This window comes from Centropristis striata, chromosome 21 (genome assembly GCF_030273125.1).
Source record: "Centropristis striata isolate RG_2023a ecotype Rhode Island chromosome 21, C.striata_1.0, whole genome shotgun sequence".
Classification (NCBI taxonomy): Eukaryota; Metazoa; Chordata; class Actinopteri; order Perciformes; family Serranidae; genus Centropristis; species Centropristis striata.
This window is the reverse complement of record NC_081537.1, coordinates 14,370,014-14,388,744: the sequence shown is the minus strand read 5'-3', so window position 1 is coordinate 14,388,744 and position 18,731 is coordinate 14,370,014. Positions and strand designations below refer to the sequence as shown.

Genomic DNA, 18,731 nt, shown 5'->3' with positions numbered 1-18,731 from the left:
CCAGTGCACTGGCCATTCACTGTTGAGCTCAGGTTATAAAACACATTTGTTAATTTTTTTATGTGTAAATGTAACCGTCATTAATAATTTAATTTAATGGATGTGAGATGTCTTGAGACTTGAGACTTCACTGACCTGTACTAGTGCTACATTGAAACACTGTAACTTGAAGCCCTGAAGCAAAATTAGCATTACATGGTGTAAGCTCCAAAACATATTATATACTGACCTTCATTTTCTAATTGATGGATGGCACTCTGGAAATACCCTTTTGTGATAAATGAGGGGAACAACTGACACACACCCATAAATACCAAACAAATATAATACAGTTTTGTTAGTAAGCATCTGATTCTGATTATTTTCAGTTTTTTCAGAGCTGTCAGAGGTGCTGAGATCATCCCCTTTTGCTTTCATCAACATGTGTTACACTTTATTGCAGCACGGAATATGTTGGTAGTACCCAACAGTTTTCTTTTAAAGCACAATGAGCAGACAACTGTCTGTCCCTATTTCATCGTGTTTTTCCCAGCGGTGCAGCTGAGATCACAGTTTTTCTTGGCTGCTGTTGAAGTATACAAGCTTTTTAAAGTAGTAAACAAGCCCATGTTCAAACTTTTGCCTCCAGCATGTTAACATTTCTGAAATTTCATATACTTCAGTTTGTCTGAGATAGTGTAGAAAACCTATCAGAGCCTATGTGTGATAGTTTGAGTCTCTAAGAGATGCCTGGCAACCCAATGGGCACAGCAAGACTTGTTTTTATACTCTTTGTTGTTTTTTTTAACAAGTAATATCTAACAAATATCTGTAAATTAGTGTGTTTTAGAGGTGCCAGTCTGGGAATTTTTTCACATTTAGTTTATATTTACTGTACATTAGAAATAAAAGTGGCATTGAATAGAGTTCGACAAATAAATCGTTTGACTGATATTATCTGCCGATATTGGCCTATCAAAGGCATATCAGTATTGGTGTATATGCTGTCCGATACGTGCCGTTATTAAGATTTTTTTTTTTTATATAATGCAGAAAACGTTGCTTGCGATGATTTAGAAATGGTGTTAGCTATTCATTAACATTTGTTTTAAATAAACAGTCAGCAATTGACTGAAACTGAACAGTAATGATGTTTATTTAGTTATTTATTATTGAGCTTTGATTTAAAAAAAAAAAAAAAAAAACTACTCTGTTATACAGTATTTATGTTCACTTGAATAAACGGTTTCAATAAAACTACTTGTGACATGTCATGAGGGCCGAAAGCAAATGCAGAGACTGTTGTGGTTTATGGCCCCTTTTTGTGCCAGGAGAATCCTCATCATAAAAAAATAACTCTTTTAAAGGGCTGTTTTGTCTGAATCTGACCCCCACACATGTGTATACACAAAACTATCTTATGAATAATTATGTATAAATAGTTATGTATACACATAACTTATGACATGAAATACTTGTTTGTGACTGCATCCCTTTGTTATGTGCTGTAACTGTCAGCCAGATGACTGTCAAGGTGAAACATTTATATAAACAAACTTTAAAACACATTCTGATTGGCTGCTGAACTTGCAGAGTGAATGTGGACGGCCCATCCCTCCTGTCAGTCTTTGTCTCTCACTCACTCTCTTTCACTGTCCCTCTGTCTCGCTCGGTTGAAGATAGTGAGGAATCATGACTTCACCTGGGATACCTGGATTATTAGATCAACAAGACATTTTAGAGAGCTTTTATTAAAGCCTACAATATTGTAAGTATTGTCATCCAGTTATACTTACCAAACTATATTTATTATAGTACTAGTCATTTTTAGTCATTTGAGATCATTTCCAGGAAAAGAAGCGTGGCATGGTGAATGACATGTGCTGGACAATATTGTATATAATAGGTCAAGTGATGTAGAAGTGATTGAGCGTTTTCTTGGTCAGTGCACTTGTCACTCTGTGTGACCTGGTTTCCCGCTTGTGGGTGTGTGTATGTCTGTGTTTTTGGCCCGCGGCTGAGATTTAGCCTGGGAGAGCCATTTGCTTACCCGGCCAGGATCACAGTTCAGCTGATAACGACATACTTTGAACTGTGTTTGGTGTGTGGGACGTTGGTTTGCTGCAGAGATTTGATCATTCTTTTTGATTGCTTGCCATTCTTTTGTGTTTTTCACCTTTTGAGTTTCAATTTCACCTTCTGATATACTTGCACAGTAGGTCTGTTATGGCTGTGGCACAGAGAAGTCTTTTTATTGTTGCCATTTTGCTATTTCTAAGAGCTATTTATGAGAATTAAACACATGAATAAATGAACAGCTGTGGCACATCTATATCAAACCTTAGTTAAAGTCCACATGCTTCCATTTGAAGTAACCACAGTGTGCAAATGCTATCCTGCTGCTAATTTCAGAGTGTTTTTAAATTAGCTTGATGGCAGGCACAGCTGTTTACCATGCCCCTAGGCACATGGCTTTAGGATTTAAAGCGACAGTTATGCAACTTCTTTCCCGGAGTAGCCAAAATGTTACGGTAGTCGTCTCGCCCTTCTGACCTATAATTGGACAGGTCCATGCCCTAACATGTGTCGTGTGTCAGTTTGTGTCCTCAAATGACTTCAGCCTTCTTTACAGCCATAACATTAGCAAAAGCAGCTATGATGCACCCAAATAGAACATTGTTGATCCCCCAGTTTTTTTTATTTGCAACTTGTCTGCACATTTAGTTTTACCGCACTTTCGTTTCTCATTGCTCGTCCCAGTTGTAGTTGTTGCTATGACTTGCCTGTGCTACGGTTGCCAATCTCTCTTTTATAACTACACCCAAGCCCGATGGCAGGCTGGTGCCTACAATAAATCCTACATACCAATCTGATTGTGTGATTACTGGCAGCTGGGAATGTAAACATGTACACACAGGTATATGCATGTATTATTATCCTTACTTTAGATGTAAAAGAAAGATGCTAAATAGAAATTAGGATCTGAAGCCAGAAAGTTTGGCAATGACAACAATAACATAGGCACTCAGGAGAGATATTGTATGCTGACACAAAGTGGCGAAACATATTTGTCAACTTTTGACATATCAGGTTTGACTTGTTAGTTGACTATGACACATGCAGGTGAGATTCTCTCTGTTATGGATTGGGTGGGCTCTTAATAGGGAAGAACAGAGCACTCAAAAATTGTAATATGACATGAATGCTGATAAAAGGCTATGAAGACATGGACTTCCCTAGAATTCCAGAGACTTTAATTAGCTCAGCTGCGGTGGAGATTAATAAAATAATCTTTGGAGGTGTTTACTGGCAAGCTGCTCCCACATGAGTCAGAAGTACAATATATAGTGCAACTGACACACTGAAATCTATTTTCCTTGGATGTTGCATAAAGTGGATATGCCTGGAGTGCTGAGACTTTTTAGGATTCAGTAAGCCCAATTTTATTCATGTGTGATGATGTTAGTAGCCATGTAATATCATGAGACCATTTTTGGAAATTTGACCTCACTGACCCAATGTCACTCTGGGATAAATTCAGCCTCATAAAAGTCTACAACATTAAACTAGAGATATCGGTGGGAGAGGTTAACTTGGTCTAATAAACTGTATGTTTGTGTCTTTTAATGTGTGAGTTTTGTTTAGGTCTTCATTATATTTCATTAAATAAGATAGGCTAAGCTTTATTGATATTAGGCAGGGAAAATAGATATATTTTTATTTTCGTAAAAGATTTGTCTAAGGTAGATATTTGTTATGCACATCCCATGATCACAAAACCAGTCATCCCTGACTTACCATATCTGTTTTATGAAAGGCCACAAATCCTGTTTGGACAGTTTCCACCATCCTTATTTTGCATGTACTAATGTTCTGGTTGTGAATACTAGTTCAGATCTTTTACATTTTCATTGGGAAAGCAGAATTTGGTTCAACAAAGTTAGCAACCTGCTTTACATCAGATAGTTTTGCATGCTTGTCATTCAAAGAAAGTTTTATTTTCTCCATTTAATTGATTATTAAAGTCAATTTTTAATTAAAAAAAATACTTTATGTAACCACCTAATGTGGCTTACTCCAAAATATAATTTATTAAAGACTTATATTAGTTTCTGGGAAATTCTGAATCTTTACATGTCTCTTTTTCCTTGTTTCAGGCGGGGCTTGTTATTTTAAAACTCATTGGATGTCTCAGCAACTCCAGGAAAACAATAATGATGCCTATTGATCAATGCAGGGCTGTTGTGTTTGTAGAACCTTTAGTGTAATACTTGGTAAGGATGGTTCAAAATACAGCCATATAGTGTATGTGTGTAACAGCGTTCTGGCAAGTTTATCTTTTTTGAGCTGTCAAATCAGCGTCTTCAAAGGCTTCAGCTGCAAAGTAGAGGAAGTCATATGAAGGTTAGCCACCGCTGTGAGCCCATGAATGGAGCACTTGTCTGTTTCATCCCCTTTGGTTGAAGTTGTGTCTGTGTGAATGTAGCACAGAGCCTTGAAAAGAGGCTGCAGACATCCAACACAGACACCTTGATATATGTGTGTACGGGTGTGTGGGTGCAAGGGGGCACGAGAATGCCTTGACCGCTTGATTTACCAGTTTCCTCACTATTTGTATTTGTCTTGCTCTCCCAAGTGTAGCTTGTCCTCCCTCTTTGGGTCGGTCCCACATTCCGACTGTGGCCCACGCATTTTGGCAGGGAATTAAGGGCTGTGGTCTCTCTAATTATGAGGTTCTGGCCACTCGTTTTCTGGATTTATACTTTTCTGGCCGCCATTGATGATACCAGAACCACACAATTAGTATGTGTGCATGTCGAGGGTGAGTGTGTCTGTTATGGATGTATTTCATGCAGGGTGCATAACTGGTCTCTGCCCGGCTCTTGATTTATTCACTTACCAGAGTGCTAGATTGATCCAGACAGAATAAGTGAAATTAAGTCTGTTTCTTTTCTGTGATATTGGATAAGAAACAACATGTCCTATTTAATGTAGATCCATGTTTGATTAAAGCCAGCTACTGAGAGCGGACTGTTCAGTTTCATAGGCATCATTACCTTTCCTCTTTTCCAGCTGGCATTCTGCTGAGTTTGCAATTTTGCCTTCTTTTTCACAGTATTTGCTTTTATTGAACAGTAGTCTTGTATTTCGAGACTTCTGGAAAGTATCTAAAAAAGTTGCTTGTAATAATTGTTGTCAAGTACCTTGAAAACATTAAGTCGATGTGTTGTAGGAAGGGGGGAGTATAACTGTTTGATTGTGTAAAGTTTATTAGCTCTGCAAACTCAAAGCATGTTGTTACATTTAATACTAATGACATGAATCACGGTTGCACACACTTTCCATAATCCACAAAGATTTGTTCCCACCTAGATGTTTGTTTGTTATTTTTAGAAGACTGTTTCGTTTTGTTACGCCCCCCACTGATAATGGCCCGGCCCGAGGCATTATGTGTTGGGGTTGTCGGTCCCATTCTTGTGAAAGTGATATCTCAGGATAGCCAGGAGGGAATTTCTTCTTGACACAAACTTCCACGTTGACTCAGTGATGAACTGATTAGAATTTGATGGATGAAAGGTCAATGGTCAAGGTCACTGTGACCTCCTGAACACATTTTTGTGTGCCAAAATTCAGAATTCATACTGTAATTCTGACAAAACTTTACACAAACGTCTAACGGAAAACAATTATCATGTCATCATGACATTTTATATCATGGCTACTTTGAATATACAGGTGCATCTAATACATTAGAATAGCATGGAAAAGTCAATTTCCAGTAGTTCAAGTCAAATAGCCACAACCAAGTATTGAGTGCATATAGATGGACATGCTTTTCAGAGGCCAACATTTCCATATTAAACATACTTTTTTAAATTGGTCTTTTGTAATATTAAAACTTTTTTGAGACACTGAATTTTAGGTCTTCATTACATGTAAGCCATACTCATTACAATTAGAAGAAATTAAGTAAATGAAGACATGAAATGTTTCATTCTGTGAGTGGATCTTTATAATGTGTTATTTCCACTTTTTTAATTAAATTACTGACATAAATAAACTTTCTATGATATTCATATATTGAGATGCACCTGTATAACATATTCTGGTTTGTTTAACACTTTATGGTTTACAACATAATTCCATTTTCCACAGTTTGGATGTCTTTAATATTAATCTACAATGTATAAAATATCATAAAAATAAAGAAAAACCATTGAATGAGAAAGTGTGTCCAAATTGTTGACTGGTACTGTAAATATTTGGTTGAACGTGTGTGTGTGAAGCATCTTCTTTTAGAATGTGAAGCTTCTTTGTATCAACATCCATATTGGAAGTATTGTCTACTGAGAGACATGGACGTAAACTACAACTTTACGTCTGAGAGATTATAGTTCTAAAAAACTCAAATATTTAAATATATCAATCACATAACACATCCTACACCTCATACATCATCTCAGGAAATGGGGATGAATGCACTGTGTATAGTTTCATTCTTAATGCCCCAGATGGTTTTATGGTTGTAAAATGAGTGTTGTTCCTTCCCTTATTTTCCTCTTCCAACTGAAATTCAACATTTGTTGTTTCAGTTGTTTCGGTCACAATGGCTCGTGCTCTGTGCAGTGATTTAGTTGAATAGTTACAGATAAGAAAGTTGGTGTGATGAAATGTGATTGAAGCTTTTGAAGTCAGTAAAAATGTGTTTCTCATGTGTTTTTCAACCCGTTTTTATATTTTTAGTACTCAGTCTTGACCTTTCTATCTCTCTCACCAAATTGATTTTATTGTGAAATAAAAATAAAATGCCTCATGAAAAACGTGTTGATAATGATTGGTCCATCTGTGTTCTCGCTCCCTCAGGGCCTGCAAGTGGATAACTATGCCACAGATACAAGTCAGGATCAACCAGGGCTAGCACACATGGCCTTGTAAACTGTGGCTGTGAACCGTCCTATCAAGGAAATTCCTCAGTCCTCCAGGGTCACCTCCGTGGGTTCTCTATCTGGAGGTTTGTACAGCTGCACAAGCTTCTGTTTCTACAACACACACACAAAACACACAGAGCACACTCTGTATGGACATGTTGTCTTAATAACTCAAGAGGTCAGTGGGAGCTGAAGAGTATTATTTGCCCCAGCACAGGCCGATGACCACGATGTCACACTGAAATTGAAAAAGAGATTCAGGACTGTCGTGTAGCATGACCTGAAGCGGATCTCTCTCATCATCTAAGTAAGTATATTGAACTGAACTAAAATTCAGGAGGTTTGATGCTGATGATGGTGTTATATAAGTCACTCGTTCAGTCAGTCAGCTGCAACAACAGAGAAATGTGCTTTAACAGTGAAACAGTGATGCCCCATTAGTCATCGAGACCAGCGGTTACTGACATTTTTCCATAAGTGACCCCCTCTTTTATGACTCCGTTATCCTATGATCCCTGATTAAATGCCATGTTTGATGGATATTTCATATTATATTCAATACATATCAGTAAGAGTAGAGAACCACATTAAAAACTGTACAATTAACCCAAATATATAATATATTTTCTCCAATGTGCAGTATCTGTAAAAATGCAAAGTACTTTCATGAAACAAACAAACACAAAAAATATATATTAATGATAAATGCCAAATAGCAGAGTTGTATGTATATAATGTATATCATGTGTATAGAATGTATGTATATGTCTTATTGCTTATATACTTTATTCTGTCTTCTCTATCTATGTGCCTGAGCCTTGAGCTGCAGTGACAACTTCATTTCCCCACTGCGGGATAAATAAAGTTATATCTTATCTTATCTCTTATCTTTAATAGTGAATGCCATAATGGCAGAATGTTTGAGTAAAACAAGTGATTTGTATGTATTTTGAGGAGATTGTTTCTTGTTATTATTGCAACAGAGATGAGTTTTCTTTGTTACATTCTGTGTTCTCTTCTCCATGATGCTTGGCTGTTGTTCTATTAGTTCTTTATCTGTTTCAAATTCATACTTTTCTAATGCAGCATGAGGATGTTTTGCATAGAGGGAAGGCTCTGTGAATATATGGCTTGAGTCTCGGTCTTGTTTTTATCTCAAACAATAATCCAAACTTTGAAAATAACAACTTAATTTGGTTTCACAGAAATGAACGAAATGCTGATATATAGGCCAACTGTAAAAAAGAGGTCTTACACCTTTTAAATCAAGAAGACCTTGCAATGCCCTGTGAAGCTGAGGAACACCCAAGCTTGGGAACTAGTGATCTAGACCGTCTGAGTTACAAACATGACAGTGCTGTCACCTTACACAATTTATGGGTTTGGAATTCTGCAAATTTCATTTCCTCTGCAAATTTCATTTCCTCTTGCTGCTCTGTGGAGCCAGTAATTGAGATGGAATACGTTGCTTCTCAAAGGAATTAAGAGAGTCTCAGAGAAATGTATTTGACTGATGCTCGCATCAAAGCTCAGGTCTAATGCCAATTGTAGCTAAAGAGATAAAGGACTTAACTCAAAGTGTTACTTATTTTCAGAGCTGCATCCAAGCAAAAGATAAAGCAGGAAGCTCTGGGGAGACGCGATGGCTACTGAAGAAAATCAGACCCATGTCGGGGCTGTTGTCCTGCCTCAGCGTGCTTCACCTCCATCCACTGGGAGCAAACCCAACAGAGAAGCCAGACACGCAAATGACAACCAGGAAGTATGGCGATACTCTGACCCGCTGTGGCATTCAAAACAGCGGAGCAGCCCTTCCCTCCTCTTCTATAGGAAGTTGTCGTGTGACAGTGGACAAGGGACAATCTTGGATGAGGAATACGAGTGTTTGGAATACAGATCAAAAATCGCCAGTGCAGCAGAGAAACTTTATCCACAGCTGTCGGCTGGCAGGAGAATTGAAGAAATAACTAACACAGTAACTGAGATACCTGGGAAAAGTTCAGAGGGGTCTCTGTGCCAGCTGGACACCCCTGAAGAGGGTGTAGAAGCAGGCAGAAACAGAACTGGCAGCACCCGCTGCTCCTGCACCCTGTCGAGCCTTTACACAAGTCCAAACAACTATTGTTGCCACAGCCCCAGATCCAGTCCGAGTCCCAGCTCCAGCCCTGTTCACAGTCCTGGCCCCTGCCCCAGTTCCTCTCAGTCCAAACAACGACACATCCGTCGCAGCAGCCTGCCTGTGTCTATGCTGGCTTTCCACAAGGTAATAAAAGAAGAAGCTCTAGCTTTGCTTATCTGCAAACTGAACACATTTAGCTGTTACACCTGGGTTGTGTTACGTGTTCTCTGTGCTCTCAAATGCTTGACAAAAACATAAGAATGTTAACACTATAAATTAAGAGATTTCCCATTTGAGGCTGCACTTATTTGGCTGTACAGAAACATAATCAAGACTATTTTAATTTGTCCATGTTTTCTGCTTCTAGACATCGCCATACCTCTCATCTCAGTGCAGTCCATCCAGTGAGCCGAGCTCTTTGGTGTCCTCTCCCAGTGGTTCCCCTCCTCCCAGCCGCCGCCAGCATCACCAGAATGGACACATTCGCCGGCACCATCTCAAAGATGGCTACTCGAGTTTAGAGAGGCTCAACAGAAGGCCCAGGGTCAAGAAATGTTCCCTGGAGCAACTCTTCCTAAGGCGAGCATCTCTAGACACCATGAGAACAAACCTGAAGAGTGATGAAAGCTCACCGTCGGGTGTTACTAGGACCTGCAGTGGGGACAGCAGCAGTGAGGGGGATGGAGAGGGTCTCTTGGATAACACAGAGTTTATAAGGAACCGTAAAGAGCGTTCCACTGTCCTGGTGAGGCGCTTCTTCAAGAATAATCAAAAGGTATTTACATACAAGATTCAAGGTTCACCCTGCCTTGACAGAGTTCATCATTTATACTTTGACAGCAATGAAAAATTGCTAAAATACTTTTCTTCTTTCTATAAGATGACCAAGTCCGTGTGCACTGGCACCAGAGCGATTGTCAGGACGCTGCCATCAGGACACATCTCAGAGGAGGTCTGGGAGGGGGTTGTCAATCACAGCATATGGCAACCCACTAAGAAGGATATATGGCCAATAGTAATGAGCGATATGAGAGAAGAGTTGAGAATCTGCAGGGAGATACTACGTTTAGTTGGAGTTAAGCTACAGCAGGTAAGAGAATGACTTAAAGTAACTATTGGGAACTTTAATTTTGTGTTGATTTTGGCGACACCTGTGGACAACAGTGGTGGTGTTTTAATGAGCACCAAAGCCTCATTTCATTACATTACATGTCATTTAGCTGACGATTTTGTCCAAAGCCACTTACAATAAGTGCATTCCACCTGAAGGTACTAGCTTTAGACCATAGGAATCAAGTAAGTACATAACTTTAAGAGCCAACTGTAATCGCTACAGTAGTGCTATACGTTAAAGAAGAAAAGAACAAGAGCATTTTATTTTTTTATGTCCAAGCCTCATCTGTCTAGAGTGTGTATGTGTTCTGGAAACGAGCTAAAGAAAGACCCAACTAATTTTAAATTGTATATTTGTGGTTATGTAAGTTTTATGTTAACTTTGATTTAGCCACCGATGTGAATTCATGTTTTGATGTAATACCACGTCTCGTTGCACATAATTCATAAATACAATAGCCATATTGCATACCTCAGGATCAGATTTAAATTCTTTCTAATCCCACAATTCTCTCATCGGTAAAATGACCAGCCAAGGTCGACTAGTTTTTTTCGGCCGTACTCTATTACTGTCCCTTTTAAGTTTTTTTTTTGCTTTTCCTTCCTTTTCTTTTTCCCTTTGCTGATCTTGCCCCAGATTGAGCCAGAACCACAAAAAATAATGTAAAAAATAATATTCTCTAAAGAAAAATCTTCTCCTGCTTCGTTTTAACTGGCAACGTCCTCACTTCCAAAACCTCCCTGGGAAGTGCAGACACAGACGCTTCCAGTCTACGTACTGTCCAGTCTCGTTTCATCTGAATAGGCATTTACAATAAGTACAGAGAAACAACCAGTAATATCGCTGATAGTTTCATTTGCTTCTGTAGGTCATATAGAGGCATCAGCATTACACTGAGACTGTTTCATAACCAGTTAAAACTCATTGTAGTCGCTTTAAGTTTTCAATTTTCAATATACAATGCATAATAGAGGCATTCCTTACCTCAAGGACAGAAATGTGCTGTAGAAGTTGTTGTAAACGTAAAATCAGGACAGCAGTGCAGTGAGCTTCTAAGGTCTCGGATAGTTTATATTTTACACCCAGGCAACTGTTAACACACTCCCGTTAAAAGAGAACTGTACCATTGCAAAATGATTTCAAGCAAGTCTGCGTTGTTAATCAACACAATTAAACATGTTTTCCATAATAATCCTAAGCCAAGGGATGTAAAGATTGCCTTTTTAAGAGTTTAGGAAATATGTTGCAGTGGGAGGCATTCAATCTTTATGGTGTTCATGGCCTTACATCACCATCTTTTTGCCTCAAGCTATAACATGGTTAATCTTTAAGTGCTTTTAAAATGATGTGGATTTTCCACAGATGATAAGGCAGCGGGTTTATTATGTGGTTTGCATTTCAAGCTCTCTTTTCTCTGCCACGAGAAAAAGTGCAATAGCTGTAGCTGCACAAGAAAATTTAAGACTTGATTGATTTTTGCTTCAATGGAGGAAGATTGATCTTGGCTTTTGCTTTCCTCTGTTTGGGTTGAAATGTTATGCCTCTTATGCATGAAAGATGAATAATTTGTTCAAGGAATATGTTAATAGACCAACTCGCATGCATGCACACACACACACACACACACATCACAAAACACACACACACACACACTGGCTCTTTGTTCAGGGTAGGCCCCTGCTGCGGAAAAATGATTTATTCTCTGTTAGTTCTGCTCCCCATATTACTGACAGACTGAATGACTGAGCCTTCTGTGTGTGTGAGTGTGTGTGTAAATGGACTGAGCAGAGTTGGCATCTGCATTAAAGTTATAGCCATGGAAATTGTAGAGAAGGTAAATGAGCAAGACAGAGTGAGAAAGTTAGAGGGAGATGGAGGTCGGAAGAAAAGAGACAGAGTGAGACAGAGAGGAGACCCAGGACATTGCTGTGTTATTATCGACTTTCTCAGCAAGATAGTCTTTTTACGAACATGAAAAGCTCTCACAGGAGCTGTTCAGTTTGAGCAACCTTGGCAGTCACAATTCAGAGAATATAAGACATATTGGTACCTTTCAATAGAAGGCATTTTGGCTGCTGCAAGTCATGCTTTTCAGTCTGAGAGGTGCAAACATTATGAGAATCTGTGAAGACTGGGACCCATCTGCATCACACAGGATATTCTCATGTTGTTTTTTGTTATCTTCTCCCTCCTCTTCCTGTAAAAACTCAAAACACATGGAGACCGAAACCCAGAGCTTTTAAGATGCATACTACCACAGACCTACTAGAGACCTGGTTTATTGCATTGCAATGCCATGTGGCGTATTGTATTTGTGTTTTACTTTTCTGCAATGTTTAACTATTGGTGTATGGCATTAGTTTAAATTCCATTGTGACATACAGTGTACTATACCCTCATTCAAGTAGGTTCTGTTTTTGGCTCGGTTTGTCTGTCTGTCAGCAGGATTACAGAAAAATAATTTTAATGCAATTTTGTGGAAGGGTTGTAGCATAGGCCAAGAAACCCATTACAACTCTTTTCATGTCGGAGCAGATCTGAATCACTGGGCGTATACACAAGCAGTTTCATGTTTGTTAATATTACAAGATAGGGCAATTATGCATTCATATTGTGTAGGAATAATTGAAAATATAATTTCTTGCTGGGAAAATGAATGTTAACTTCCCCTCAAGTAACTCTTTACCCTGAACAGCGAGTATCATGCAAATACACACACTCTAAGCCTTAAATACAACACATATTCTTCGTTTGTTTAAACTCTCTGTGACCAGAAGTAAACACCAAACTTGTCATGCTCAACGCTGAATGATGCTGACGTTTGTGGCATACTGTAAATATGCAACACTCATTTTTGCAAAGGACTAAAAAAAAAATTTTTGACACACAATGCCGATCGATTGGTTGCAGAGTATGTATAATTACAGTCAACCAAGATTTTCTGTGGTTGACTACAACCCTATATTATATAATGGGTTTCTGACATGTGCATAGTGGTAATGTATATGTGTAAGCATAAATGCACGGATATGTATTTGTGTTTTTTATGGGTCCATGCATAGCCACAACAGAGCCAAGTACTGTCTAAAGTTTCTCATGTATGTGGATGGGGGCTTGTACACTCACACCATACAAACACACACTCATACTCATGTGCATGCTGTAGTGTGGTTTCTGACTTTGCCAAAGTGTTTTTATGAGCCCTTTGTGGTCGTAGAAATACGGGCTGAGTTAAGTCCGGGCAGAGCTGCTTTAATAATGAGCCTATTGAAAATGGGGGAGTAGCCAGCACTTCTCTTGTCAAAACACCATCTGAGCTACTCCTGTAAGGGGTCACCAGAGAAACTCTGAGAACACTGAGCAGCAGTGAATAAGTAGAGTTGTAGCAGGGCTGTCATCAGGATCATAAAAAAGTATGAAAAAGTAGGAATGCATCCCATTACAAACAAATGGGAGTTACGCAGTCATAAACACAAAGAAACTTTCTTTATATTGCTATTTTATTTGATGGCATACAGCAGATAGAGACGTAACAATGAAAGATCAGAAACTATAGCACATTTTAGTAAAAATCTTAAAGATATTGATAAAAAACAGCATTTTTCTTTTCATCCCGAACCATCTGGTAGCGCTAATGTAGATGTGTACAGTATTCAGCGCACAAACATTGTAAATTCATCGGATAATTGCAACAAAAAAAAAAAAAAACAGCGTTACCATCTGTCTCTGCTCCCCTCTGTCTTATACGCACACACACACACACACGCACACACACACACGCACACACACACACACACACACACACACACACACACACACACACACACACACACGCACACACACACACACTTTATGGTACACAGGCCCTCTATATGTGGCATGTAAACCTGACTCTGCAGTAATCATGTTGAGGAGTTTTCTGGAGGTATCCTGTAGCCCTGTGTGTTTATTGCTACAACTAATGAAGCGAGCCAAAGAACACAGGATTATATGAAGGAGGGATTGGAGCAGGGCAGCAGCAGCAGCGAGAGAGAAAGGGGGGAAGGGTTCCACACTAGGAGAGAAAGAGGGAGAAAATGAGATTTTAACAGTGGAAAAAGAGGAAAATCTAGCATGGAAGAAAAGTGAGAAACAAGGTGGGGGGGAATCAGGCACGCACTATTTGAGAGAGAATAGGGAGAGTGAGAGAGTGGAAACAGAAAGGAGGTTTAGCCCAGGACAAAGCCATGAACTTATGTTTCATATAGGTTTTAACTTAAGCATATAATGGAAAATGAACGTGATGGAAATAGTATAAATGGGACAGGAGGAAAGCCTTTTGCATTCTCTCACAAGGATTTAGCAGTAAAAAACAAATTAATGGACAGTTTTCATATTAAAATGTGTCTCTTTATTTCCTCTGTGCACATATCAGTGTACCCATACTCTTTCGTAACTGTTAAAGTGTCAGGGAAGTTTAACCCAAAATAAGGAAGTGTTTCATTACTTGTGCTGGTTTAATAGAGAAATTCTTTACACCTGGTGTAAAGATCAAAGCATTTTATTGTTTGCGTTTGTGGAGTCTACCAATTAGAGTCCTGCTGGGTCCTTTCATTTAACTCAAATGGGTGTCAAGCTAAGTGGTAAGTGACCATGCATGCGCACCCTTGCACGCGCACATTTTTTAGCATAGCAGCTTGAGTGGTTGTAGCGTTGAGAGATGGATGCTTCTAAAGAGAGCATCTTCCTGTTACCAAAGATGCAAGTAGTCTTCAGGGACAGAACGCATTCTTCCTTCTAGGGACGCTCTGTGCTTTCCCTCAGCCTTTCTTCTTATAACTGGACTTGAATGATGCCTGGTCAAATCCAAGAATATCTCTGCTGGGAAAGTAAATCAAACATGCTCATTGGAAGCAATTAATTGTAGAATTAATTTTGTAGAAATTTCCGTCCAGAGTAGTGCAAAATCCAAATCCCAGGAGGAACAATGTTTGTGTCAAAATACCATTGAATTAAGTGTTAAGGCTGTTAATCACATCGATGGTCATCTCTTATCTGGCCCAGTAGACGTCATGCCATTACTTTTCATTACTTTTGCTGTGTTTCCACTGCATGGTACAGCTCTTCTCCACTCCACTCCAATCAATCTTTTGGTACCAGGCCCTGTTCTCTATTTCGTTTTCCATTGTGAATAGTACTGGCAGGATTCTCAGCTAATCGCTATAGCACATAGTGACATAATCTCCAACCCGAAACTGTCTGAATCCTTTCATCAGCCAGCAGAGAAACACTCAATTGTATGTAGTTTTGTGGGCTGCCATGTTTAAAAAATCTGCGTTGAGAAAATCTAAAAAGATTCGCTATTGACATTAGGCCATCAAATATCGACTCAGTTTATTTGGAACCTCGATTGAGATTGTACCAAATAAAGTACAAGGTGCTATCCACAACTTTTGCTAATGGAAAACCAAAAAAGAACAAGTCAAGATGAGTAGAGCCATGTCGTATTATGCAGTGGAAAGACGGCATATGACAACTTGTTTTGCTTTTTTTCACAGTAGGTTGAGCTCCATTTTAAAGCACAGATCACCAAAAAATAGTGCCTGTTCCGTTAGATTCACAATAACAACAGTCCTGAGAGTATACATATTTTCCTAAGACTTGGCATTGTTGCTTACCCAGTTCCCCGTGTGGTTGCCTTGCTGGTGGTGATAATAACAGCCACAGAATATCTCTATTCCTTTTTTATTTTTTCTTCAGTTTTAGATTGTCTGTTGCAGAAGTTGGTGTGTTTAAAGCCGTTTATACTAAAAGTTGAATCAGTGCCTCAGGGGAACACAGACTACTGAAATATCAAAGTGAGCAAATGTTTTGCCTTTCTCTATTACAAAAGACAAAATTTTTGTTTTGTCCCTCATAATTGCTTCATATATAAACAAACTGAGAATCAGGACATCAACATAACTTTAAAAATGTCCTAAATCAGATTTGATAATCATCCATATGGCTGTGGCTTATGTCAGTCTGACTCGCAGGGCTACACAGCAATACTCGTTGATGGTGTCTAGCTTTGGGGCTAGTTTGTTCAGCAAACATTAACTTGGCTGTCCTAAACAATTAAAGATGCAGCCTGTGACATATGGGAATTGTTGTTAAATGTGTTCTTGTTTGCACTGTTGGATGCTTGTTTTCCCTCCAGTCATTTGCTAGTTAAATACCTGCCTGTAAAATGGGTCAATATATTTAAAGAGTGGTTGTTTATGAGCTCAGGTAATAACTCTTGCAAACATCCATTTCTTGGTTACCCATTACAGCTTGTTTCAAAGGTAGCGTTTTAAGATAAAATGCCCAGCAAATATCCGGTTTTAAGACATCCATTCCATGCTATGTTGTCATGTGGTGATATAACATTGATTGGCTTTCCAGGTAATGGCTTCAGCAAAATAAACTTGTTTGTTTCTTTGTTCGGGTCACCAGACAGTTGGCGTCAACAGTTTTCTTTAAGTGTGTATTTGCACGCCATAAAAACACATTCTGTCTGCATGCACAACAAACTCCTTTTCCTTGTTGTTACTACCTTATTAAATGGATTTGAGAGTCATTGTACTACAAGATAAGATTTTAATTAATGTGCACACACACAGTGTTGAACCATACTCAGCTAATTAGGTTGTTAGGGCTACCATAAAGGTCAAAGTGAATACAATTATAGCTGGAACACAGAGATTTTCTATTATGCGCCCACACATAATGAGGTTTTCTTGTATTTTTTTTAGTTGTTTAGGCACTCCTGCTGATACAAAACTCTGCAAGGCTTTCAACCAACTACTTGGTGTATGTCAACTGTAATGCACAAAGGAAAATTTTTATTTTAGATGAAACCGGGCTGTGAAAATTGGCCGAGCATAGCATGAACATTTTTGCAAGGTGAACTGGAGTTGAGCAACACCGCAGCTTGCCAGTCTAGTGCAAGACACCTGCAATTGTTTTTTGTGTGTAATCAGCAAGGCATGTTTTTATTTATCTTAGTGCCAACATTAAGAATCAATTACGCAACTTTACATTCACTGTTGTAGTACAGAATGTACCAGTTTAAAGTACAGCTTTTATTTGCTACTGAAGATGTTTGCTAGAGATTTATTTGGTGATACTACGCAACACATGTTGATCATACTGAACATATTTCATCCAGATTGGCTGTCTGAGGGCCTGTGACCAGATGAGCTTGAAGACTGAATCCTTACAAGCCCCACAATACAAGACATGTTGGAATATTTCTTGTTTTTTATTGGAGAGTGCCCCTCTGAGTGGTGGCCATGATTCTCCTCCAGTTTGTGGTTGGTACATGAGCAGAAGGTTGATAAAATATGATGACACAGATTTATTAAGAAGCTCAGAATCTAAATCTAGAGAGCTAAAGAGCCAAACATTCAGGGAGTCAAGAATAAAAAACAAATGGTGAAATCTAACTGGTACAATAAAAAGAAGGGAAATGCATATTTTTAAAGGGCAGTGTATTAGGGAAATTTATTGGCAGAAATGGAGTATAATATTTATAATGATGTTTTCATTGGTGTTGATCACCTGAATTGTAGGCCTGTCACAATAACACATTTTTTAGGACGATATATTTTCCCAGGAACTATCACGATAAACGATAGTATTGTTGTATTGATGTTGTTTTAGTTTTAAAATGATATTAGAGCATAATAGGTACATCCTTTTCCACAGCAATTGATTTTTAAATCCCAAGAATATTAAACATTGGAATTGAAATGTGGAAAAGAAATACTAAGATATCCTCGATAAATAAAACATTAATAAATAAACTACAACCGAAACAAATAAAATAGACCCCCCCCCCCCCAGCAATTCGTACTGCCTGTCAAACATTCACAGCATTACTTTAAACACGACACAAAAAAAGCAAAAAAAGTCACACATGTAAACGACAATATATTAAGTCCAGAAAAATACTATTGTGTTCATTTTTATATATCGAATGATAACTCCATATTGTAGTTATCCTACTGAATTGTTGTGTTTTCACAAGCTTAGATTAAAGGAGCAGGTCCGCTTCCATCATCATACCATCAGCGTCCTGTATGTATGTACAGTAGCCAAGAACAGACAAACCACTGGCTCAGGAGAGGGCCTTTCAGGTTTTTATGTTACCTGAAGGCCACCTAATTCTCCAACGCAATTTAAGTATCAATGAGCAGTTTCATTGTTGAGTTATTATCACATTACATCCAACCCTAAACACACAAACACACACACACACACACACACACACACACACACACTTGCACACGCTTCCCCTCCATGTATGTCACACTCATTTAACCTTGTGTCTATCACTCTTATGTTCTCTCTCTGCATGTTGTGCTACTACAAAGGAATGTGCCGAGCAGGCCACTCTCTCACCCAGCTGGGTGTTGCGGCTTAGCCTGAGATTAGTGTGTGTGTGTGTGTGTGTGTGTGTGTGTGTGTGTGTGTTGAGACACACTGTTTAGTCAGATGTCTACTTCGACTGAAAATGGGTAGGACAGTAAATATCTAGCATGCTGTTGTAAGGAGTGCAGTCACAGTGACAGTTTCTTGAACAAGG

At 38.7% G+C, this 18,731-nt stretch overlaps 1 protein-coding gene across 1 annotated transcript in view; it reads left to right on the top strand.

The window, feature by feature from the left end:
* Nucleotides 1-1,625: 1,625 nt before the first annotated feature.
* The window catches only part of plce1 (phospholipase C, epsilon 1), a 90,170-nt gene continuing 73,064 nt past the window's right edge, over nucleotides 1,626-18,731 (top strand). The window contains exons 1-6 of the mRNA XM_059324482.1: nucleotides 1,626-1,747; nucleotides 6,844-6,991; nucleotides 7,121-7,215; nucleotides 8,504-9,171; nucleotides 9,395-9,802; nucleotides 9,908-10,117. Of these exons, the coding sequence (XP_059180465.1) occupies nucleotides 8,551-9,171; nucleotides 9,395-9,802; nucleotides 9,908-10,117 (1,239 nt within the window). The 5' untranslated portion in view covers nucleotides 1,626-1,747; nucleotides 6,844-6,991; nucleotides 7,121-7,215; nucleotides 8,504-8,550. The remainder of the gene's footprint in view (nucleotides 1,748-6,843; nucleotides 6,992-7,120; nucleotides 7,216-8,503; nucleotides 9,172-9,394; nucleotides 9,803-9,907; nucleotides 10,118-18,731) is intronic.